General features: G+C 49.7%; 2 protein-coding genes across 2 annotated transcripts in view; one reads left to right on the top strand and one right to left on the bottom strand.

Moving 5' to 3' along the window:
* LOC132593050 (uncharacterized) overlaps positions 1-24,214 on the top strand; it is a 194,476-nt gene that overhangs the window by 35,821 nt on the left and 134,441 nt on the right. The gene's annotated exons all lie outside the window — the stretch shown is intronic.
* Positions 434-7,360, bottom strand: LOC132593053 (uncharacterized). The gene is made up of 5 exons (XM_060281764.1): positions 6,557-7,360; positions 5,657-5,720; positions 4,778-5,064; positions 4,538-4,683; positions 434-1,427 (listed from the first exon to the last, which is right to left on the bottom strand). The coding sequence occupies exons 1-5, from the start codon at positions 6,606-6,608 to the stop codon at positions 1,359-1,361; spliced, it is 618 nt and encodes a 205-aa protein (XP_060137747.1). The 5' UTR covers positions 6,609-7,360; the 3' UTR covers positions 434-1,358.

Here is a 24,214-nt window from a genome sequence, read left to right as displayed (position 1 = left end):
TGGCGATGGAGACGGCCACTGCAAGTGGCATGAAAAGAAGAAGGTCGCCAGCAAGCGCGCTGTTGCCTCTTGCCGGCTCTTCCGAAGGCGCTTAAATGCCTTCCTTTCCTTGCCAGACCTGCTCCCCCCCAGCTTATTTTCGGGGTATGTCTTATATTTATTCTACTCATGAAAAGCCTGCCATGGCTTATTTTTAAGGCCCGTCTTATTTTAGGAGAAACACGGTACATCCACTTGAATGTTGGGCAGAGGGCCAGCAACATACAACTCCTCAGTGGTCTGTTCTTCCAGGAGCTTCGGCCACGAATCAAAGTGGTATGTTATGGTCACAGCTTCTTTCACTTCACATATGAGATCTGTATCTCCAACAATGGAAGGAGGCAGCCTTTGTGGAGCACACTCTGAAAGCACAAAGGGGAAGATGAAAGGGGAAGCGGGTTGAACATGGATCAAGAGAACTTCTTCTGCTGTTCTAATCGATATTTCTGCAAGGAGACCCTTCATATGCCGAGTAAGGAGTAAGTTTAGGGAAGGAAATTGCCTGGGTAAACATCGCTCTGTTGCACTCAAGCATTTTGCCATAGAGAAGCGCTTTCACTAAGAGACGGCCAGATAAATAAACGTTTTCTTCCAATACCGAAAAGGTGACTTTAAAATGCCTGAGTGGCTGCAAAGTAAACTGGATAGTAGCTACTCACCTTGTTTCACCAGTGTGTTGGTGTCTGTTAGCATTTCAGTGAAAATTCTCATGGCGAATATTCTACAACATGTATCCTTTTTTGCTCAAGAACTGGACCTAGCCCCCCCTCCATTACTTCTTTAAAGTGATTGGGAGAAACTCAGGTATAAAAAAGTGGACAGTCACCATCACATCTAGTTTGCCCCATAGTCAGCCCTCTATTTGTTATTTGAATAGGCCAAGAGCTGGCAAAAAACAGGATAAAATGCAGATGGGGAGCATTTATTTGTTTGTTTTAGCTTCCTTACTTGCTCTTTTCCATAAGGGCCCAAGGCAGGTTATAACAATGAAATATACAATTATGAAAACAAAACATTTAGAACCACGAGGTAAGGTAAAGTATAAAAACAGTTTAAAATAGTTACATATTTATTTTTTAAAAAAACTATATAAACATTTTTAAAAAATCCATATACAAAAGCATTTGAAAGTACTTCCAATGCAGGTGGAGAGATGAAGATCTAAACTCTTTTTGAAGGAAGAAGATCTTCAGAGCTATGTCACCTGTCCAATGTGTAATGGGAGAGGATTCCAAAGGGTCAGAATCCCAAAATTCATTTCACAGTAGAAACTGTTTCCTGATGTGAGAAATCCTTAAAAGATCCAAGAGTGATTTCACTCACCTGTATGCTTCGTGACCCCTTTCTGAGTCCCAAACCACGTCTGGTTTGATTTTTTCTGGAAGCTGCTACAAGGAAATGGTAACCATTAGTGTGGATACCAGATCTTTTTTCCCATCTGAAAACAGGGCATTCTTGTCGGTATCTGACACACACACACACACACACACCGTACTCCCCATTTACGCTAGTCCAATATGTGTGAGACTGCTCATGCACGCATTATGCCAAACCCAGAAGTGACTCAGAAACGCTGTATCAGAAATGCCGTAAAAAAACACATGATGGTACCTACACTATAAAAAAATAATTTAAGTTTCACCACATCACCCTTCCTCTCCCCTCCCTGACCTTATACTATAATCAACACTAACGTATCATAACAAATGTAACGGATCTGTGGAAAAGACTTTACAAACTGAAAAAAGAGACAAGACATATACTTTTGTAAACCAAGAAAATCTTTAATAAAAAAATATTTTAAAAAGAAACACCTAAAAACATCACAAAAAGGGGCAGGGATGGAACTAAGTGTTTGTAGGCTTTTCCATTGGTGTTCCAATTGCACACAATTTCACAAAGGTGTGCAGTGCCTTGGAATGTAATCCCCATGTAAATGGGGAATTGCCTGCATAGGACTGCTGCAACTCACACTTACTTCCCTTTTTTATAATTGTTTTTATTAGTTTTTTATATAGACAAAAACAAGACACAACATTATGTATATATTCTGTCCCTCCATCCTCCCTCCCCCCACCAGTCCACTTCTGCCACCAGTAGGACCAGTAGGCGTTGAGAGCTGAAGGGGTCCATTTTAAGGCTGAGTTCATCCTCCACCCCTCCTCCACCCCCAGCCCCCCCCCTGCCACCAGGAGGCCAGGTACGGAAGAGTAGCATGGTTTGGGTTTCCCCCAGCTGTACCTTGAACAAACACATATAAAACAAACAAATAAATTTTCCAATTCTTATATCTTAACATTGTACTTATGGGTTCCTCGAATCTCATCTTCCTGGTCTTCTTAATTTCTTGACATAATTATGGCGGATTTTCTATTCTTGACTAAAATCTTTTCCTTTAAATATTCACTTTATCCTCCTCCTTCTTCGTGCCCCCTCCCCACGGGTCCCCTCCTGCCACGAGGGGAACCCATGAGGTGCGGCCTTCCAAAGGAGATCCATTTTTGTGTCTGGGTTTCCCTCCCCCCCTCCTCCCCCATCAGAGCACCCCCTGCCACCAGGTGCTTCCGAGCAAAGAGAGGAAGAAAGGTGGCTCTCTGCCCAGACACCTATCAAAACATAAGCATTTAATACAAATCTAAAATTCCTTTCCCCAGCCATTCTTCTCTCCCTCCAGAAAACTCCATTTTTGTATCTACTCCTTTCTCTAATCTAGATCTTAACAATTTACTTTTACTCCCCCCCTTCCCCCCCGGTACCTTTCCCCCAATCGGATCAGCATTTCCTTTAACAAGCCAAGATTTCAGAAACCGTTGTTCATTCAGCCTAAATATCTCTTAGCTAAAATTTTTCACCCCACCCCACATCTTTCCCATTTCCCAATCCAGGCCTCTGTCCCACACTCTTTCTGCCTTTCCTTTCGCTCTATTACACATCTCCAAATTTCAGTCCCTCCAGGGGTCTTCTTTTCTTGAATCTTTATTTCATTTTGTTGCTCCTTGATCTCGTCTTCTTTCTTTCCAAGTCCTTATTGTACTTCCTCCAAAACCTGTTTTTTGTAATCCAACTTAGTTTTAGCAGTATCAATTTCTTGCTCTTTAATCTTAAACTGGCTTTCAGCATCGTCCTCTAAGTCCTGATCTTGAAACAAAGTCTCTGTACATGTTGAACTGGAGTGTTGCAATGTCCTGTGAATATCCTTCAAAATTCCCAAATAGATCAACACCACCTCCTGGAAGTTTGGTGAATACATTGTTTTCATTCCTTCTTTTAACCACAAGCAGGCAGGAGATTAGGGGACAGAGCACGCTGGAAATTTCCATTCACCACACGCTCTCCTCCATCTTGGCTAATCCTCCTTTTGTCTTTAACTTTTCCACATATAAACCATATCATATCCGAATGCTTTACCTTTAGCATATTCATGTAGCCAATTAAACTTTCAAAAACTCTTTGTAAATTTTTCTTATCTTTTGACAGCTTTGACAGCTGTCAAAGCTCTTTCCCCCTTTGCACTCTTGCTGTTCCTCAAGGGGTGCCGACTCCAGGGCTTGGGAAGGGGTAAAAAGTCATTCTTTCTCTTGGGTTGCAAAAGCAAATAAATTTCCTTTCGGCTTTGGAATATTTAGTGCGCCTCTTAATTAACCGTTAGGAAGAGATCGACTTCCATTTTTTTGGAATCTCTCCCTATTTTCCAAATTAATATTTTTAGAGTCCAAATGGAGATTTCACTTACTTTGTAGAAATCTTTTATTTTCTTGGAAGAATCCGCCGCTTGCAGGCAAAGGACTCAGAGCTTCGCTTCAAGGAGGTAAGATGATTCCCAAAATGGCTCCCGCGACTCCACTCCACTGGCTCTCGATCGCTCTACTGAGCTCTCGGGCAGCGGAGGAATCGCGTCTGGAGCAACAGCTGGGCGGCTATGCCACCGGGACGCTCTTCCCGGTGTTTTTGCGGGGAGTCCGCTCGCTCTGCGGAGCGCAAAGTCCCTGCGTCCTATTCTGCCAGCGCGACAGACCGGAAGCCCCTCACACTTACTTCCCATTGAAATACTTACAAGTTTATGTTGATTAAAATCGTTCTTCATTTTAAATATTGTATTGCTTTTCCTGTTTTTTGTGCACTACAAATAAAATAGTGTGCCTAGGAATTTGTTCGCATTTTTTCCAAACCAAAGTCCGTCCCCCAACAGTGTCTGAGGGACAATGAACTGGCCCCCTGTTTAAAAAGTTTGAGGGCCCCTGCTAAACAGGAATCACATCATGGAAAGTCCACTGCAATGCCGCGGGCAATTCTGCAGAAGTGTGACGATTTCTTGGCACCAGCAGCCACCTGTCTAGAGGCAGCCTTGCTACTACCAGCCTTTGGAATTGAACAGCAAGTTTATTAATTAATGTACACAATGAACTGGAAATTCAGATTCGGAACCTTTGCTTTAAAAGTACCAGTGCATTACTATAGGTTGGTAATGCAAATGATTAAAAAAACTGCATCCTCTTACCTCACTGGGGCACCAGCTACCCCGGTCACTTTCCCCAGAACCTGCTGGGTTTTCCATCTTCCTGCTCCTTCCATCCTCTGCAAACAGGGGGGATTTTAACTGTAGCCCTAAGTGGCCAGAAGTCCAGATTGGATCTTGCCCTGAGCCTGTAAAAGAAATACAATTCTTTACCTGAATTGATTGTTGCAATGAGGAAGGAGGAAGCTGCATTGTCCTTGAAATTTAGGAAGCCAAACTCACCATGTATTGCAAGCAGCACATTCTGGATGGAACCCAGATGTTCCATTTCTACACATTCAAGGAACCGGCAACAAGCTTGCTCCCCCATTTCCTGGATCATACGCAGCAATTTTTTACTTTTCTCCTTGGAGTCTTCCTCTGCTTCCAATAAGTCCCAGTATTCTTTCCAGGTGATAATATAGTGAGAGTATAACACATGTAAAATGTTTATTCCAAGAATTTTAATTAATTCTTTTCTTCCCTTGCAGATAATCTTCTTAGCAGAGATTGCGACTCCTTCCAGTGGCCTGTCGCAGAAATGTCCAATTTGTTTTACGCATCAGGGGAAGAAAGCCTTAGAATCTGGTTAGGATACAAGCTGGGCCTGAGGTTCCCCACCCCTGGTCTCCTGCCCTCACCGACCGTCTCGGCCATCTGCAATCTGACTCTCATCTGCCGCCCGAAAAACATGCTTAAATAATCCATAATGAAAAGAAACTATGATGTGATTTGCCACCACTTTAATAACTGTCAAGAATAGATCTAGTCTTTGTGGTCCATTCTGCATCTTTCTCCAAGCTGTACCCCATTGCTTGGCCTTAGTGACATTTTCTGCTTGCAAAGCATGACCAATGGCTGAGCTTACAGAAGCTTGAACTGGCTGATAGGTTGCCCTCTGGCCTTGCACCCAAGATTTCTTCAAAATGAGTCTCCCCACATTGACCAGAAAACTATTACTTATCACCCAAAACGTTAGCACAGTAACAGATTTGTCCATCCTTGTTTCTAGTTGAATCTCCCTCCCAAGGAAATTTCTAGTGTTGCCTCATGCCAACTAACCTGAAATGCTTCCAGAACGGAGTCCTAGCCCTTTGCCAAGCAAAATAGCAATGGGCTTACCACACTTTTTCCTTTCCCACCTCTCTCTCCATTCTGTCCACATCAGCGGGCATGACCAGGTCATCTGCGGGTGGGAAAGAGCCATAGTAGTTGTTTATTCCCTCCCCCAAGTCTTATTTGTTTAATTGCCCCCCCCCAAAAAAACATTTATTGGCGCTAAACAATTTATGTTCTTACTCTCCATCCAATGCCCCGGGCATGGGGGGGGATCACACTGACTCCCCACCCCCACCCCAAATATATAAATATATTTCCAGTGTGTATGGCAAGTGGGAGTGGAGTTGAATGCAGAGTCCATATAATGTCTGTATTGTCAAAGCATGCTTGACTGCATCTAAACCGCAGGGCCGGAAGTTGTTCAAAGGAGGCAGAATTTATCTGTGCAGCAAATGTTGGCCCCTTCAGATTGAGTAAACAACACAATTTCCCCTCCTTGAATAGGCTATGGGTTTGAAGATTTTCAGTTTTAAGCAATAAATATTTTAAAGTAAAACTGTTACAGAAAATATTAGGGGGGAATTGTAAACTGTCTAGAGGAAACTGCATTTCAACTCACTGCACAGCAAATTTGTGGGAAATAACCTTTTATTTCCTGCCTTCCTCCTCTTCCTTTCTTTCACAGAGTTTGGCTATTATTAGCATGGGCAGACACCCTTAATGGCATTTTGTGCCTCCCAAAAGCATTGGGCTGGAGACAACTCAATGCCACCTTGTAGAGGACAGTAACCTGGATAGTGAGTAAATTATCTGAAGTGACCCTAAGCTTATTTTGGGGTACACATGTTCTCTTCCTCTTTCTTTTTCTACATATTGTGGCTATTTGGTGTGACCCAAAACTTCTTTCGGGGTTCAAATCTCCATTGTTCAAAACCAATGGCTATTTATTCCCAAATTCCTTACCTTCTCTGTCTGCCTGCGGCTCACAGTCGATGGCTTCCAGAACTCTGGCCATCACTTCCAAGGCATAATCCAGGCCATAGTAGACAAGGAGCAGCTGGCTGAGGTCCGAAACACTTGCTTCCTCCAGCAACTCCTTTTAAGATATTCACAAAGCCCTTCTTGATGGGGAAATGGTGGAGTTTGCCCTTGAACTTCTTTAGCTCAGACTCCTTCAATATTTTCAGAGTGTTCAGTAGAATGGTATGTGAAGGCAATGCTCTTCTCACTGTTTTGCGTAATAATATTGATGGGGGGGGGGGTTGGATCCAGTGAGCCCACATTTACCAGCATAAAATATAGTATGTATTCCCCTTCCCTTCCTAGCAGTTTCAAAGTCAAGGTAAGTCAGGCTGGGCTGAGTGGCAGGCGACATGCTTTGCATGCAGAAGCCCCCAGGTCCAATCCTGGACTAACTAGATCAGGGGTAGGCAACCTAAGGCCCATGGGCCGGATGCGGCCCGATCGCCTTCTAAATCCGGCCCGTGGACAGTCCAGGAATTGGTGTGTTTTTACATGAGTAGAATGTATCCTTTTATTTAAAATGCATCTCTGGGGTATTTATGGGGCATAGGAATTCGTCCATATTTTTGTTCAAAATATAGTCTGGCCCACCACATGGTCTGAGGGACGGTGGACCGGCCCACGGCTGAAAAAGGTTGCTGACCCCTGAACTAGATGAACCAATTCAGATATTAGATGGGAACCTCTGGTGTTACAGAGTCTGGAAAGGCCTGCAAGCTTTCTGAACTTATTACAGGCCTGTTGTTAAATATTTGCAGTGCTAAAACATGAGCGGAATAAGACCTTGCCTTCTGCATAGGACAACCCGAACCCGGCCTAGTCCAAAGGACTGTGAGGCATTTCCTTGCATTCATTTTTGCTGTTCTGTGTATCCTAAGGGTGTTGAAGGTATTTGTAACGTCTTAAGGAGTAATAGTAACTCTTTACTGAAGTCAGAGGTGCCAACTTGAATAAAACATTGGGGGAGGGGCAGGTAACCCCCTCCCCGCATAATCAAGCACATGATGCTGTGCATACACACACACACACCATTTGAATGGCAATGCCCATCAACTTGGGGGAAGAGGCAGCCTTCAAATAAGGGCGTAGCCAGGATTTATGTTAGGGGAGGGCAGGACTTTTGTTGGGGGAAGGGAGAACCGCTCTACCTGTGACGCAATTGGTCAGTTAAGTATTTTTATTGATTGACTTGACTTGGTGGGGGCAGCTGCCCTCCTGCACCCCCCCCTGGCTAGGCTTCTGGCCAAAGACCTCCTCGGGCCCCAAGGAGGTGGCTTCTGTGGATCCGATTGCTATCAACAGGCTTCGCATATGAAGGCACGTGCAGCGAGATGTGCTGCCAGGGCAGACTCAACTCTGTCCTGGGACGATCAGGACACACGCAGCTTTACCTGGCCTGGCGAAGGAGAGGACCTTGTCGGTGTCCCTCAGTGCGTCGGCCATCCTGCCCAGGACACAGTGTGGTAGCTGATCAACAGGACTGTAAGGCGCCGGAAGAAGGTAAAACGCGGATCTACACGGATCCTCATGGATCCTCCACTTTTTTTAAAACAACTCCAACAAATCCAGTGTCATATCACATCTGGAAGCCATGACTACAGACTGGACTATAAAAAACGTGGATCCAAAACTTTGCTGCCCTGCAACAACACAAAAACGTGGTTCCGAGGCACGGATCCTCATGAATTCATATGATTTTTATATAGAAACAAAATAAAACCACCATGATACTCTAGACCACATCTTCGTCTATAGGAACCACCAAAAAAATCACGCACCCACTGTTTCGTGTGGTCGCAATGGCACAAAAACGTGGTTTTGAAGCACGGATCCTCATGGAACCCCACGCTTTTTGCATGGGACCCCCCCTAATTCACCCTCAAATCACATATCATGGCCAGGGGTACAGCCTGCACCACAAAAATCAAGGATCCACAACTTCCTGGCGACACCGTGGCCCAAAAACAGTTTTGAAGCACGGATCCTCGCGAATCTTCACCTATTTGCATGCCCCCCCCAAATTCACCCTCAAATCACATATCATGGCCAGGGGTACAGCCTGCACTACAAAAATCAAGGATCCACAACTTCCTGGCAACACCGTGGCCCAAAAACATAGTTTTGAAGCACGGATCCTCACGAATCTTCACCTTTTTGCATGGGCCCCTCCAAATTCACCCTCAAATCACATATCATGCCCAGGGGTACAGCCTGCACCACAAAAATCAAGGATCCACAGCTTCCTGGCGACACCGTGGCCCAAAAACGTGGTTTTGAAGCACGGATCCTCGCGGATCTTCACCTTTTTGCATGCCCCCCCCAAATTCACCCTCAAATCACATATCATGCCCAGGGGTACAGCCTGCACCACAAAAAACAAGGATCCACAGCTTCCTGGCGACACCGTGGCCCAAAAACGTGGTTTTGAAGCACGGATCCTCACGGATCCTCGCGAATCTTCACCTATTTGCATGGAGCCCCCCCAAATTCACCCTCAAATCACATATCATGCCCAGGGGTACAGCCTGCACCACAAAAATCAAGGATCCACAGCTTCCTGGAGACACCGTGGCCCAAAAACATAGTTTTGAAGCACGGATCCTCACAGATCCTCACGAATCTTCACCTTTTTGCATGCCCCCCCAAATTCACCCTCAAATCACATATCATGGCCAGGGGTACAGCCTGCACAACAAAAATCAAGGATCCACAGTGTCCTGGCGACACCGTGGCCCAAAAACATAGTTTTGAAGCACGGATCCTCACGAATCTTCACCTTTTTGCATGGGCCCCCTCCAAATCCACCCTCAAATCACATATCATGCCCTGGGGTACAGCCTGCACCACAAAAATCAAGGTTCCACAGCTTCCTGGAGACACCATGGCCCAAAAACGTAGTTTTGAAGTACGGATCCTCACGGATCCTCGCGAATCTTCACCTATTTGCATGGGGCCCCCCCATATTCACCCTCAAATCACATATCATGCCCAGGGGTACAGCCTGCAGCACAAAAATCAAGGATCCACAGCTTCCTGGCGACACCGTGGCCTAAAAACGTGGTTATGAAGCACGGATCCTCACAGATCCTCACGAATCTTCACCTTTTTGCATGCCCCCCCCAATTCACCCTCAAATCACATATCATGGCCAGGGGTACAGCCTGCACAACAAAAATCAAGGATCCACAGTGTCCTGGCGACACCGTGGCCCAAAAACATAGTTTTGAAGCACGGATCCTCACGAATCTTCACCTTTTTGCCTGGGCCCCCTCCAAATTCACCCTCAAATCACATATCATGCCCTGGGGTACAGCCTGCACCACAAAAATCAAGGTTCCACAGCTTCCTGGAGACACCGTGGCCCAAAAACGTAGTTTTGAAGTACGGATCCTCACGGATCCTCGCGAATCTTCACCTATTTGCATGGCCCCCCCCCCCAAAATTCACCCTCAAATCACATATCATGCCCTGGGGTACAGCCTGCACCACAAAAATCAAGGATCCACAGCTTCCCGGCGACACCGTGGCCCAAAAACGTGGTTTTGAAGCACGGATCCTCACGAATCTTCACCTTTTTGTATGGGGTCCCCCCCAAGTTCACCCTCAAAACACATATCATGGCCAGCGGTACAGTCTGCACCACAAAAATCAAGGATCCGCAGCTTCCTGGCGACACCGTGGCCCAAAAACGTAGTTTTGAAGTACGGATCCTCACGGATCCTCGCGAATCTTCACCTATTTGCATGCCCCCCCCAAATTCACCCTAAAATCACATATCATGGCCAGGGGTACAGCCTGCACCACAAAAATCAAGGATCCACAGCTTCCTGGCGACACCGTGGCCCAAAAACGTGGTTTTGAAGCACGGATCCTCACAGATCCTCACGAATCTTCACCTTTTTGCATGCCCCTCCCAATTCACCCTCAAATCACATATCATGCCCTGGGGTACAGCCTGCACCACAAAAATCAAGGTTCCACAGCTTCCTGGAGACACCGTGGCCCAAAAACGTAGTTTTGAAGTACGGATCCTCACGGATCCTCGCGAATCTTCACCTATTTGCATGGAGCCCCCCCAAATTCACCCTCAAATCACATATCATGCCAAGGGGTACAGCCTGCACCACAAAAATCAAGGATCCACAGCTTCCTGGCGACACCGTGGCCCAAAAACATAGTTTTGAAGCACGGATCCTCACGAATCTTCACCTTTTTGCATGGCCCCCCTCCAAATCCACCCTCAAATCACATATCATGCCCTGGGGTACAGCCTGCACCACAAAAATCAAGGTTCCACAGCTTCCTGGAGACACCATGGCCCAAAAACGTAGTTTTGAAGTACGGATCCTCACGGATCCTCGCGAATCTTCACCTATTTGCATGGGCCCCCCCATATTCACCCTCAAATCACATATCATGCCCAGGGGTACAGCCTGCAGCACAAAAATCAAGGATCCACAGCTTCCTGGCGACACCGTGGCCTAAAAACGTGGTTATGAAGCACGGATCCTCACAGATCCTCACGAATCTTCACCTTTTTGCATGCCCCCCCCAATTCACCCTCAAATCACATATCATGGCCAGGGGTACAGCCTGCACAACAAAAATCAAGGATCCACAGTGTCCTGGCGACACCGTGGCCCAAAAACATAGTTTTGAAGCACGGATCCTCACGAATCTTCACCTTTTTGCCTGGGCCCCCTCCAAATTCACCCTCAAATCACATATCATGCCCTGGGGTACAGCCTGCACCACAAAAATCAAGGTTCCACAGCTTCCTGGAGACACCGTGGCCCAAAAACGTAGTTTTGAAGTACGGATCCTCACGGATCCTCGCGAATCTTCACCTATTTGCATGGGCCCCCCCCAAAATTCACCCTCAAATCACATATCATGCCCTGGGGTACAGCCTGCACCACAAAAATCAAGGATCCACAGCTTCCCGGCGACACCGTGGCCCAAAAACGTGGTTTTGAAGCACGGATCCTCACGAATCTTCACCTTTTTGTATGGGGTCCCCCCCAAGTTCACCCTCAAAACACATATCATGGCCAGCGGTACAGTCTGCACCACAAAAATCAAGGATCCGCAGCTTCCTGGCGACACCGTGGCCCAAAAACGTAGTTTTGAAGTACGGATCCTCACGGATCCTCGCGAATCTTCACCTATTTGCATGCCCCCCCCAAATTCACCCTAAAATCACATATCATGGCCAGGGGTACAGCCTGCACCACAAAAATCAAGGATCCACAGCTTCCTGGCGACACCGTGGCCCAAAAACGTGGTTTTGAAGCACGGATCCTCACAGATCCTCACGAATCTTCACCTTTTTGCATGCCCCTCCCAATTCACCCTCAAATCACATATCATGCCCTGGGGTACAGCCTGCACCACAAAAATCAAGGTTCCACAGCTTCCTGGAGACACCGTGGCCCAAAAACGTAGTTTTGAAGTACGGATCCTCACGGATCCTCGCGAATCTTCACCTATTTGCATGCCCCCCCTCCAATTCACCCTCAAATCACATATCATTCCCAGGGGTACAGCCTGCACCACAAAAATCAAGGATCCACAGCTTCCCGGCGACACCGTGGCCCAAAAACATGGTTTTGAAGCACGGATCCTCACGAATCTTCACCTTTTTGCATGGGGTCCCCCCCAAGTTCACCCTCAAAACACATATCATGGCCAGCGGTACAGCCTGCACCACAAAAATCAAGGATCCGCAGCTTCCTGGCGACACCGTGGCCCAAAAACGTAGTTTTGAAGTACGGATCCTCACGGATCCTCACGGATCCTCACGAATCTTCACCTTTTTCCATGCCCCCCCCCAAATTCACCCTCAAATCACATATGCCCAGGGGTACAGCCTGCACCACAAAAATCAAGGATCCACAGCTTCCTGGCGACACCATGGCCAAAAACGTGGTTTTGAAGCACGGATCCTCACGGATCCTCACCTTTTTGCATGGAGCCGCCACTAACTCACACATCATGCCCAGGGCACAGCCTGCACCACAAAAATCAAGGATCCACAGCTTCCTGGCAACACCGTGGCCCAAAAACGTGGTTTTGAAGCACGGATCCTCACGGATCCTCACCTTTTTGCATGGAGCCGCCACTAACTCACACATCATGCCCAGGGCACAGCCTGCAACACAAAAATCAAGGATCCACAGCTTCCTGGCAACACCGTGGCCCAAAAACGTGGTTTTGAAACACGGATCCTCACGGATCCTCACCTTTTTGCATGGAGCCGCCACTAACTCACACATCATGCCCAGGGCACAGCCTGCAACACAAAAATCAAGGATCCACAGCTTCCTGGTGATACCAGGGCGCAAAAACATGAACGGCAAAGATGAAAATATTGACAGATCAAGTATGGATGTTGGTGATCTGACACTAAGTAAAAGCGAACCAAAAGAAGTGCCATGGTCAGATCACTACCTGGTGCAACTGGACTTCTCCACGACTCTTCCCCTCTCCAGGGAGGTGGGACCAATTCGGACTTGGGGGTTATGTTTCTGCGGTTTTTAGAAACAGAGGCTGGGCAATTGTGACGGAGCGTACTGGGCGAGTTTTTTTGGTATGTCTGTAACGCAGCTAAGAATTTGTTCGTAGGCAGATAGATTTCTCTGCTATCTTTCTTTCTCACATAGCTGTGTTATCGATAATTAGCCAATTACGGGCTATTAATCTCAACAGCCGATTCCCTGGTGGCCCGCTGGAATGTTGAGTTGACCAGGGCTGTTGACTGTTTGGCTCCGAAGCGCCCTCTACAATTGCATGGAGCCCGGACAGCCCTGTGGTTCTCCATGGATCTGAGGGCAATGAAACAATCGTTGAGACGGCTAGAGCGCCGGTGGCGGATAACTCATTCTGAAGCTGGCCAGACACGGGTTAGAGCTCAATGTCAAGCTTACCAAGTGGCGGTAGCGACGGCGGAGAAGACTTTCTTCACCACCTCTATTGCATCTGCGGAAAACAGCAGCAGGAGACTTTTTCAGGTGGTTCGCAGTTTAGTGGAACCACCTGCTCCATCGGGGCCCAGTACGGGCCGCATGATCTCCTGCAACGATTTTGCAAAGTTTTTTTGCAGATAAAGTCGCTCAGATTCGGGAAGAGGTAAAATCCACCGTGGGAGCAGGGCCGGGCCGGGGGAGCGCTGGAGGTCTGTCTGGTCCAGTTGTGTGGGATCAATTCCAATCTGTTACCTCCGAGGATGTGGACAGGCTGCTTGGACGAGTGAAACCAGCCACCTGTCTCCTTGATCCTTGCCCATCCTGGCTTATAAAAGCTAGCCGGGAAGGGCTGGGCGATGGGCTTCACAGGTTGGTGAATGCTTCTCTCTGTGAGGGAGCATTCCCAGACCCGCTGAAAGAGGCGGTTATTAAACCGCTTCTTAAAAAACCATCTTTAGATGCGGCCAATATGGCCGACTATTGCCCAGTCTCGAATCGTCCATTCTTGGGCAAGGTGATTGAGCGAGTGGTTGCTGAACAATTCCAGGCACACCTGGAAGAAGCGGACCATTTGGATCCCTTCCAGTCGGGATTCAGGCCTCATCATGGGACTGAAACTGCCTTGGTCACACTGGTTGATGATCTCCGGTGGCCTAAGGACAAAGGTGAGAGCTGTTTCCTAGTTCTGCTGGATCTCTCAGTGGCTTTTGACACCATCGACCATAACATCCTTCTGGACCGTCTAGAGGGGTTGGGAGCTGGGGGCATTGTCATACAGTGGTTTCGCTCCTTCCTCCTGGGCCGTGTTCAGAGAGTGGTGGTGGGGGATGAGTTTTCGGACCCCTGGGCTCTCACTTGTGGGGTGCCTCAGGGCTCTGTCCTCTCCCCCATGCTTTTTAATATCTATATGAAGCTGCTGGGATAGATCATCAGGGGGTTTGGGCTTGGTGTTCATCAGTATGCGGATGATACCCAGCTCTACCTCTCTTTCCAATCAGAACCAGTGATGGCAGTGAAGGTCCTGTGTGAGTGCCTGAAGGCGGTTGGAGGATGGATGGAGGCTAACAGATTGAGGTTGAATCCTGACAAGACAGAAGTACTGTTTGTGGGGGACAGGAGGCGGGCAGGTGTGGAGGACTCCCTTGTCCTGAATGGGGTAACTGTGCCCCTGAAGGACCAGGGGCACAGCCTGGGAGTCATTTTGGACTCACAGCTGTCCATGGAGGCGCAGGTCAATTCTGTGTCCAGGGCAGCTGTCTATCAGCTCCATCTGGTACGCAGGCTGAAACCCTACCTACCTGCAGACTGTCTCGCCAGAGTGGTACATGCTCTAGTTATCTCCTGCTTGGACTACTGCAATGCACTCTACGTGGGGCTACCTTTGAAGGTGACCTGGAAACTACAACTAATCCAGAATGCGGCAGCTAGACTGGTGAGTGGAAGCGGCTGCTGAGACCACATAACACCGGTCTTGAAAGATCTACATTGGCTCCCTGTACATTTCCGAGCACAATTCAAAGTGTTGGTGCTGACCTTTAAAGCCCTAAATGGCCTCAGTCCAGTATACCTGAAGGAGTGTCTCCACCCCCATCGTTCTGCCCGGACACTGAGGTCCAGTACCGAGGGCCTTCTGGCATTTCCCTCGTTGCGAGAAACCAAGTTGCAGGGAACCAGGCAGAGGGCCTTCTCAGGGGTGGCGCCCACCCTGTGGAACGCCCTCCCATCAGATGTCAAAGAGAAAAACAGCTACCAGAAGACATCTGAAGGCAGCCCTGTTTAGGGAGGCTTTTAATGTTTAATTGATTGTTTTATTTAATTTTTCTGTTGGAAGCCGCCCAGAGTGGATGGGGAAACCCAGCCAGATGGGCGGGGTATAAATAATAAATTATTATTATTATTAATTATTATTATTATTATTATTATTATTATTATTATTATTATTATTACTATGTACAGTGGTACCTCACAAGACGAATGCCTCGCGCAACAAAAAACCCGCAAGACGAAAGCGTTTTGCTTTGCACGAGGGACTCACAAGACAACAAGGTTTTCTATGAACGCCGCTTCATCTTGCGAAGCGCAGCCATAGAAAGTCGAAGCGGCAGCGAGCGGCAACAACAGGGGAACCAGCTGTAGCGTAGAAAGAAGGCAAAGGAAGATCAGCTGTCAGCGCGGGAAGCTGATCTTCCTTTGCCTTCTTCCCACGCTACAGCTGGTTCTCCTTTGTGTTCTGCTGGTCTCTGCCAGTTGCCACAAGCGGTGAGGGGCAACCGGCGGAGACCAGCGTAACGCAAAGGGGAACCAGCTGTAGCAAGAAGGCTGACAGCTGATCTTCTTTGCCTTTTGCCGCGCTACAGCTGTCAAATCACTTATAATGCCCAGGGGCACAGCCAATGTAGGTCTTTCAAGACCGGTGGTACGTTGTCTCAGTGGCCACTCACAGTCACCGGTTTAGCCAGGGCCGTCTTAAGCATATCCAGCGCCGTAGTGCAAAGATCCCTCCAGCGCCCCACCCCCCTCCGTTTCCCAGAGTTGTCGACCCAATGGCATAGCAAGGTCAGGTGGTACCCGGTGCGGATTTTTTTTGTCACACCCCCCATTGAAATTATTAAAATAAGGAAAAATAAGATACTTACAGTTGCAAGTGTTATTTTCTTTTTCTTTTTTTTTACATTGTGAGCATGAGCACTTAAAACCGCCTTTTCCTAAAATCAAGATGCATATATTTTTAAGTTCTACTTATTATGAACATGTAAGAAATGTTGCTGAATTTCTAAAGCGACCTCTTTTGGTTTAAGCGCACCTAAACATGCCTCTCCCAAAAGCCGTTCCCTTTAAGCTCAGATGTGCAGAGGCTGGTTGTAGCCGTTCAGCACTCTGCCCATGCACAAAGAAACTCTCATTCCTCATTCCTTCACATGTCCCAGGGTCAAACCCTGACACTGAAAAAAATGGTTCTGGCTGAGTCCTGAAGTCACATTAAATCCCAGTTCAAAGCAATGCCATTTGTCTATAAGAGGTTTTCCTGTATTGGTCCAGTAAAACGCTTCTGCTGCGCTGCACAGACTAGAAACATTTCTCTTTGCACAGCATTAAGCACAGCGGCTGGATTCTTGTTGTGGTAAAATCCTTGCAGCTTTGCAGCAGAAACGACCCACGGAAGCCTAACTTTCAAAGACAGTTTTATTGCAGACAGATAACAGAAACACCTCCAGAGCTTTCAGACATGACTGCTCCACACCCCACAAGCAAACAAAACAAACGCTATATATATACACTGAGCATCTTAACAACTTAACGACTTAACAACTTGAATCACATGACCTTGCTAATTTAACAGCGTCTTAGGTTTAAAGTCCTAACAGTCCAGAGGCGAGCAAGTCCGTTTTGCCTTCCTCTTGATTATCAGCCAATATTTAGTGTATGAATAAATAGTGTATGAATGCCCATTTGGTGACAGGGGCGTATCAAAACTAGGGGGGGCAAGCCATGGTCGTTCAGGGGCAGGGCCAAGGCACAGGAGGGGAGGGGTCACAAAGTGGGAATGTAGGCGTGGCTACAGGGCCAGCGGGCCCGACGACTCTGCGGTGGCGGCTGCATCCGCTAAATGAACCCCCTAAACTCTCTCACATGAAATCCCCCTGCTCTGAAGCAGGGCCGTCTCTAGGCCTGGGTCCGGTGGCACGGGGTGCCAGGCCACCAGGGGCGCCACTGTGCCCACTGAGAGGCATGGCGGAGGCCGCCCCAGGCGTGCCTCTCAGCTGTTCAGCGGCTTCAGGCTGCTTTCCTGAGGCGCGCGGGCCTGGGGCCGCCTCCGCCATGCGCAGGGGCGTCGCAACAGGGGCGGGCCGCACCCTGTGGCCCAGGGCCGGCCCTATGGCCAGGCTGGGTTGCGCAGGGCTCCGGCCCCCCAGGCAGCAGCTGTGCAGTGAGCTGCGCCCGCTGTGCCGGGAAACGGGGCGGGGTGGGGGCACCAGAGGGATCCGTCACACCACGGTGCCAGGGCGCAAGGTATGCTTAAGACAGCCCTGCTCTGAAAACACTGCTCCCATCCATTTACGGCTAGCCACCCTCCTGAAAACCCCTTTGGGCCCCGCTTTCCCTCCCCCAGGTCCCCCCGAAGCCTTGCCAGTTCCCACCCTATATATCTGGGATGGGGAAGGAGCTCAGAGGTCTGCTAGTCCTGGGGGGCCATCCCCCCGTGGCCTGGGAGGATACTGGGGACCCCCCCACCAAGCTGAGACCCTCAAAGAAGAAGAAGAAGCTGCCACCACCGCCTCCCCATCGCAAGGGAGCAAAAGATGGGAAAGGTGGGGTGGCGCAGTGCAGGCAAGCGAGCCCCCCCCCCAGCTGTGATTCTACAGCTGCGGCAGCGGCTCCCCCGCCCTCAACGCCCCTCTCTAGGCAGGGGCAGCAAGGGAGAGCGGCTGGGGGGGGCGCATTGCAAAGAAGGAAACAGCAGCCAATGCCTGGAGAGGGCAATGCACGCAGGGGGAGCGGAGAGCTGTGCCACCCCCAAGGCACCTCCTTTCCTATTGCTGGGGGTGGGGGTGGCGAGGAAGGGTCACTGCCGTTGGGCTACTCCTGTCGCCGGCAATCCGGCACAAACGCCCCCACACAGCTTCCTTGCAGCAGCCACAACCACCACCTTCGGGCGCCGCCCCCACTCCTCCTTTGTGGGCTTCTGCCCGCCGAGGCTGAACTGGCTCCTGTCGGTGCACTTCCTCTCCCGGCCCAGGAGGAGTCTCAGTAGCAATTCCTAACTCGGGGGGGGGGGTAGGGGGTGCGGAGGGGGGAAGGGGGCGATTCCCAGCCCGCGGCGCCGATGATCGCAGTGCAGCCTACCGGGAGGTAGAGCGCGGCAGCGGCTGCAACCAATGCAGGGAGCTGCGTCTCCTTCGCTTGCCAGCCCAGCAGAACTCTTAGGCAGGAGAGGTTGCTGCCTGGCAGGGCTTTCCATTGGGAGGCGCAAAGGCTTTAGTGGGCAGGGATTGGCGCAAATGTAGGCAGGGGAGCTGAGAGGAGGAGCCGCCACTGAGGAGCTGCGGCACCAGCAGCGTTTCCTCCTCCTCTCCCCTCCCGTGTCAACAAGCGGGGCGCCTGCGCAGGATATTTGCTTCCCTAGTCGGGCCCGTGGTTTGGTCTTAAAGGACGATGCCAGCCCTTGCCGGAAGCGGATGTGAAACGTGCGCCACGTGGAGCTCAGATGCAGCGGGAGCCGGCAAGAACAGCAGCACGCGCTTTGCCGAGCCCCGACTGAGCGGGAGCTGGCAAAGCGTGTGCTGCTGCCTTTGCCGGCTCCTTCTGGGTCGGGGCGCGGCGCTGCGCGCGATGCTACCCTTGCCAGGTCCCGCTGGGTCGGGAGCCGACGGAGCGGGAGCCAGCAAAGGCAGCAGCGAGCGCATTGCCGAGCCCCGACAGAGCAGGAGCCTGCAAAGGCAGCAGCGCGCACTTTGCCGAACTCGAACCCGGCGGCGGGACGCGGCAAGAGCTGCATCACGCGCTGCGCCCCAACCCGGGAGCGGGACCTGGCAAGAGCCGCAGCGTGCACCGCTTTGAGCCCTGACCCAGCGGGACCCAGCAGCGTGCCCTACTGAAACGCCAACAAAGCGCCCAGCAGCGCAGCAGCAGGAGCAGCCAGTTTTGGGCACCAAGCCGCAGCAGGAAGAGGTGGTAATTTTTTAAAAATAAGACACATTTTCTTAAGTAAAATAAATTTAAGACGGTGTCTTAAAATGTGAGAAACACGGTACTTGATCTGTCAATATTTTCATCTTCTGCCGTTCGCGTTTTTTTAACCCTGGTGTCACCAGAAAGCTGTGGATCCTTGATTTTTGTAGTGAAGGCTATGCTGTTCGATTTGAGGGTGAGTTCGGGGAGGCCCCATGCAAAAAGGTGAAGATCCATGAGGATCCGTGAGGATCCGTGCTTCAAAACCACGATTTTGGGCCATGGTGTTGCCAGGAAGCTGTGGATCCTTGATTTTTGTGGTGCAGGCTGTACCCCTGGGCATGATATGTGATTTGAGGGTGAATTCGGGGGGGGCATGCAAGAAGGTGAGGATCCGTGAGGATCCGTGAGGATCCGTGAGGATCCGTGCTTCACAACCACGTTTTTTGGGCCTCGGTGTAACCAGGAAGCTGTGGATCCTTGATTTTTGTGGTGCAGGCTGTACCCCTGGGCATGATATGTGATTTGAGGGTGAATTTCAGGGGGGGGGCATGCAGAAAGGTGAAGATTCATGAGGATCCGTGAGGATCCGTACTTCAAAACTATGTTTTTGGGCCATGGTGTCTCCAGGAAGCTGTGGAACCTTGATTTTTGTGGTGCAGGCTGTACCCCAGGGCATGATATGTGATTTGAGGGTGAATTTGGAGGGGCCCCATGCAAAAAGGTGAAGATTCGTGAGGATCCGTGCTTCAAAACTATGTTTTTGGGCCACGGTGTCGCCAGGACACTGTGGATCCTTGATTTTTGTGGTGCAGGCTGTACCCCTGGCCATGATATGTGATTTGAGGGTGAATTTTTTTGGGGGGGGCATGCAAAAAGGTGAAGATTCGTGAGGATCTGTGAGGATCCGTGCTTCAAAACCACGTTTTTGGGCCACGGTGTCGCCAGGAATCTGTGGATCCTTGATTTTTGTGGTGCAGGCTGTGCCCCTGGGCATGATATGTGATTTGACAGTGAGTTCGCGGTGGCCCAATGCAGAAATCATGAGGATCCATGAGGATCCGTGGTTTTTAACCACGTTTTTGTGTCATTGTGGCCGCACGAAACAGTGGATGCGTGATTTTTTTGGTGCTGCCTACAGACTAAGACATACTCTACAATATCATAATGTTGTTTTTTTATTTGAATGAAAAAATCATATGAATTCATGAGGATCCGTTTAAAATCATCTGGATCCGCGTTTTACCCTGACCCGCGCTTCCTCCAGGATACCCTTCGGGGAATGGGCACAGCCTTTCAGGACAGGGATCCTGCGGAGTTTGCCCGCGAACTTCTTCAGGTCGCCCTCGCTCAGACTCGGCAGGGTCTTCAGCAGCCGGGCACGGGGGGCCGAATCCACCCGAGGGCGACTGGGCAGGGGGAAGGGGCAAAACCGTAGCTAGTTGCTGTCCCCTTCCAGCAAAAGGCGCGAGACTGCAGAATCGAAAAACAAGCAAGGGAGGAAGGAAGCGGGCGGGCGGGGCTGCCGTCCTCCGAAAGCACAGTCACTGCTGAGGCCAAAGGTCTCGTGACACGGAAAGGGCGCCCAGCGAGAGGCGCGTGAAGGCGAGAACGTCTGAAGTGGCCCCCCGGTACTCACCTTCCTGGCGGCGCTTCCTAAGGCCGGATGCGAAGGAAGAGCCCCCCCCCCCCCCCGCGTATGTTATGGAGACAGTTTTTCTCACAAACCCAAGTTTTGGTTTTGGGTCTTTAGGAGAAGCTGTGCACCAGAATTCCATGCTGCGTCTTTCGAAACAGGGACCTACACCCACATCACGACACCTGCCTGATACGTCAGGTAATTTTCACATGTGGTCTTTTTGATTAATTAAAATAGCACTCCTGTCATACTATTCAGAAGCTACTCAACAACTTTCCCACAAGAGCCTCATTGCTCTCTTGATGACACGCAGCACAGCATACTATTGCAAGCCATTGGAAGACTCTGATTCAGGGGTTAGAACATTTGCTTTGTATGCAGAAGGTCCCAGGTTCAATCCCTGGAATCTCCAGCTAGGGCTAGAAAAGACTTTCTTGAAATCCTTGAGTCTCTGTCACTCAGTGACAGCAACTACCTTGGTAGAAAGGAGCTTTCTGCACACCTGAGAGGTTTAAAAGACCTGCAAGTTTTCTGACCTTTCAGGTCCGTTATAAAATATCTGCATGAAAGGAAGAAAGACCCTGCCGTCTTCTGCAAAGGACAAACTGAACCCCCAACTCCAGGGCCGGTGCTAGGGTTTTTTGCGCCCTAGGCGAGATCACCTTCTGGCGCTCGCCCCCCCGGGCCAATCATATTTCAAACACATGTGAAAGCAAGTAAGCAAATGACACTGGCTAATTCTTAGCCTTCCTTTCCTACTCTGTCTCCCTCCCCCAAATCCCTTGTATTTGTAAAAAGAAATGAGGAGGAGCTACCTTATGCTCAGTCCAATCAATGGTCTGCCTTATTCAAAACATAATTTTCTTTTATTCTTTTTATTGTGTAGAAAATGTGCAAAAAGTGCATATTTATAATAAATTCCACCTCAAGTGCTATATAACGAGTGCCACCGTCATTTTTATTCAATCATATATTTTTTTCTACCTTCCCTACTGTTTTCTATAGCTCAGCAAACTATGCCTCAATGGTGTTGCGTTCGCTGGGGGGGGGGGGGACTTCTCGTCTGGTCCAGCATAGAATCAGAGTTGGAAGAGACCATCAGGGCCTTCCAGTCCAACCCCCTGCCAAGCAGGAAACACCATCAAAGCATTCCTGACAGATGGCTGTCAAGCCTCTGCTTAAAGACCTCCAAAGAAGGAGACTCCACCACACTCCTTGGCAGCAAATTCCACTGCCTAACAGCTCTTACTGTCAGGAAGTTCTTCCTAATGTTTAGGTGGAATCTTCTTTCTTGTAGTTGGAATCCATTGCTCCGTGTCCGCTTCTCTGGAGCAGTATAAAACAACCTTTCTCCCTCCTCTATATGACATCCTTTAATACATTTGAACATGGCTATCATATTACCCCTCAACCTTCTCTTCTCCAGGCTAAACATACCCAGCTCCCTAAGCCGTTCCTCATAAGGCATCATTTCCAGGCCTTTGACCATTTTGGTTGCCCTCCTCTGGACACGTTCCAGCTTGTCAGTATCCTTCTTGAACTGTGGTTCCCAGAACTGGACACAGTACTCCAGGTGAGGTCTGACCAGAGCAGAAGACAGTGGTACTATTGCTTCCCTTGATCTAGATCAGGCATCCCCAAACTTCGGCCCTCCAGATGTTTTGGACTACAATTCCCATCTTCCCCGACCACTGGTCCTGTTAGCTAGGGATCATAGGAGTTGATCTAGATGCTATACTCCTATTGATGCAGCCCAGAATTGCATTGGCTTTTTTAGGTGCTGCATCACACTGTTGACTCATGTCAAGTTTGTGGTCTACCAAGACTCCTAGTTCCTTTTCACATGTACTGCTCTCAAGCCAGGTGTCACCCATCCTTTATTTGTGGCTTTCATTCCCCCCCCCAAGTGTAGTACTTTACATTTCTCCTTGTTAAAATTCATCTTGTTTGCTTTGGCCCAGTTGTCTAATCTGTTAAGGCCATTTTGAAGTGTGATCCTGTCCTCTGGGGTATTAGCCACTCCTCCCAATTTGGTGTCCCCCAAACCACCCCTCAAAGTAAAACACACTCCACACACTCCACCCCAATCCTAAACAACTCCTCACCCACAATAATACAACCACCAGACTTAACATGGACACTGGTACCAGAGCCTGCAATAAACCCAGATGCCAACTTTGCTGCCACATACACCCGGACAACACCATTACTGGCCCCAACAACATCCAACATACCATCTCAGGACTATTTAATTGCTCATCCTCTAACATTGTGTATGCCATCAAATGCCAACAGTGCCCTTCAGCTCTCTATATTGGACAAAGAGGCCAAACCCTACGCCAAAGGATAAATGGACATAAATCTGACATCAGAAATCACAAGACAGAGAAACCAGTAGGAGAACACTTCAATCTCCCAGGACATTCTTTACAAGATCTCAAAGTAGCTGTTTTATTACAGAAAAATATCAGAAACAGACTGGAAAGAGAAGTTGCTGAATTGCAACTCACTACCAAGCTTAAAACCATGGAGAGACCTGGTCTGAACAAGGACACTGGATTCTTATCTCATTCTACACAATAAAGCTATTTTTAGCCATCTCACCCCTTGCTTTTTCCTGTAAGTCCAATTGCAGTCATTAACAGTCATCCACAGCTCCGCCGTACCTTACCTTTCCCCCTTCCTCTTGCTGGGTGCTCCAAATTCCAGGCAGGCAGGCAGGCACAGGCAGGCACGGGCAGGCAGGCACGGGCAGGCAGGCACAGGCAGGCAGGCACAGGCAGACAGGCAGGCACGGGCAGGCGCAGGCACAGGCAGGCAGGCGCAGGCACAGGTAGGCAGGCACCGGAGTCCACAGCCGCGCTGTGCGCATGCATCCCACTGTGCGTGTGCGCAAAGGTCTCCCGAACGTCGGGAGCGTCAGCCCCTCCCGCATTCTACAGCGCGGCTGTGGTGGACTCCGGCCGGTGCACGCCCGCCGCCCGCACCCGGCGCCTGGTGCTGCCGTCGGCCGGGCTGCCAGGGGTGCCGCACGCCTCGGGCGCTGCATGGCTGCCGCCCGCAAGCAACACACGGCTGCCGCTGGTGCAGCGGCGTAGCGCCCCTGGCAGCCCGGCCGATGGCAGCACCGGGCGGCGTGCGCGGGTGGCGGGCGGGCGGGCGAGCGAGCGAGCTGGCCAGCGCAGCGCCCCCTGCACTTTTGCACCCTAGGCCTAGTCCGCCTTGATAGACGCACCGGCCCTGCCCAACTCCAAAGGGCTGTGAGCCAATTCCTTTCCACCATTTCTTTGCTGTTGGTATTTGTAATGGAGGAGAGAGCAACTT

Source organism: Zootoca vivipara, chromosome 13, assembly GCF_963506605.1.
Source record: "Zootoca vivipara chromosome 13, rZooViv1.1, whole genome shotgun sequence".
Lineage (NCBI taxonomy): Eukaryota > Metazoa > Chordata > Lepidosauria > Squamata > Lacertidae > Zootoca > Zootoca vivipara.
Note: the sequence above shows the minus strand (reverse complement) of the source record. Positions and strands in the feature narration are given on the sequence as shown.

Coding starts and splice junctions, on each gene's coding strand:
- LOC132593053 (XM_060281764.1), bottom strand. CDS start 6,608: ATGGCCAGAGTTCTGGAAGCCATCGACTGTGAGCCGCAGGCAGACAGA. Junction 4,684..4,777: donor TGTGCTGCTTGCAATACATG/GTGAGTTTGGCT, acceptor TTTCTTTTACAG/GCTCAGGGCAAGATCCAATC. Junction 1,428..4,537: donor GTAGCTGGTGCCCCAGTGAG/GTAAGAGGATGC, acceptor ATTTCCTTGTAG/CAGCTTCCAGAAAAAATCAA.